The 1,571-nt window shown below is 47.4% G+C and overlaps 1 protein-coding gene across 1 annotated transcript; it reads left to right on the top strand.

Moving 5' to 3' along the window:
• Nucleotides 1-241: 241 nt before the first annotated feature.
• Pmar_PMAR001480 (hypothetical protein) lies at nucleotides 242-1,482 on the top strand (the record flags this gene model as incomplete). The annotated part of the gene is made up of 1 exon (XM_002788449.1): nucleotides 242-1,482. A coding segment is annotated over exon 1 (1,054 nt), but the record flags the coding sequence as incomplete, so codon positions are not given.
• Nucleotides 1,483-1,571: the final 89 nt, after the last annotated feature.

Raw genomic sequence — 1,571 nt, 5'->3', positions numbered from 1 at the left:
TTTTCGGATCGAGCTAGAGCCTTATATGATTTGGTTACTGAGAGTACGAAGATCAAGTCGTCGGCCTTGCTACCATGGACAGAAGAATGTGAGGTCGCCTTCGTTGACATTAAGGAAGGTTTGGCCCGTTTGCCGTTGTTGAACTACCCGGACTTCCTTCGGCCCTTCCAATTGGTGACCGATGCTAGTGATGCAGCTATCGGAGGTGTATTGGAACAAGATGGAGCCCCCCTCTCTTTTTCAGTCAAGCCTTGACAAGTACTCAACGTCGATGGCCTGTATATGAACGTGAAGCTTTTGCTATCTTCCGTTCCTTGGAGAGATTTAGGAATATTCTATTGGGTTACCCCTTGGAGCTTATTGTCTTCACGGACCACAAACCTCTAACGTTCTTGGAGACATCGACGACACCTAAAGTACAGCGTTGGATGTTGAGCCTCTGTCAGTATTCTTTTTCTATCCAATATCGGCCTGGTAAGGATAACGTGGTCGCTGACGCTTTATCACGACCACCTTCGGCCCGTTGTGAACAAGTACAAGAGGGAGAGGCTTCGCCACACCCTGCGGCTATGTTGTCGCCTCTTTGTTTGGGATGTGGCTTGGTGGACGACTTGTCTTTGGATATTTTGAGATCTGAACAAATGGCTGACTGTGATTTGGGACCATTGAGGAGAAGGTTGCTTGGACAAAGTTATGAACATGACCAACGCCTTTCTAGATATATTTCTAGGCTTAGAAGATTTTCTATGGTGCAGGGAGTATTGATGTATAGATTGGACGTTGGGCCTTCAATGCAACCAAACTTGGTCCCGGTCTTACCCTCCTCTTTGAAGGATCGTGTGTTGCATGAGGTTCATCAGAATCAGGGTCACCAGATGTATCGGTCCTGCTTATTGCGGTTACGATCGTCTTATTATTGGTTGGATATGGAAGACGATGTGAGACTTCATATTTATTGTTGTCCGGTCTGTTCTCCTGAGGATGACCCTCATGTGTTCCGTCCTGCTATGATGGCCACTCCTGCTGTATTTGCACTGGATGAATCCCCAAGCCGTGTTGCTGAACAAATGTCGGTATCGGAGCCCCAACTTCTGGTTGATCAAACCCTATTGGTTACTGGAGTTCGGCCCGTTATTCCTTCGACACTGGTAACGGCATGCGAAGAGTGGTCCACCGATGATATCAATCAGCAACAAGATGAAGATGCTGTAGTATGCCTGGTGAAGCAACGGCTTCGAGATCAGCAATCCTTTGGTCGCACAGCTATGAAGGATCCTGCCTTTCGGCCTTATCGGAAGCTTTGGTCGGTGTTATTTTTGGATGAGTCCGGTTTACTGGTGCGTATGGTAAAGTATCTCCCGGAAGATGAGAAACACTTTGTTCCGGTTATTCCAGACTCTATGAGGAGACCCTTGTTGTATAAGTTTCATGACATGGGCGGTCACTTCGGTAAGCAACATATGTGGGATCGTATGCGAAGGCTTTGTTTTTGGCCCGGTATGCACGTGAATATCACAGATTATGTGGCACAATGTTCCCGCTGTTTGACATTAAAGCTCGGCAGCAGCCTC

The sequence above is a fragment of the Perkinsus marinus genome (assembly GCF_000006405.1).
Source record: "Perkinsus marinus ATCC 50983 genomic scaffold scf_1104296928012, whole genome shotgun sequence".
NCBI lineage: Eukaryota > Perkinsozoa > Perkinsida > Perkinsidae > Perkinsus > Perkinsus marinus.
Note: the sequence above shows the minus strand (reverse complement) of the source record. Positions and strands in the feature narration are given on the sequence as shown.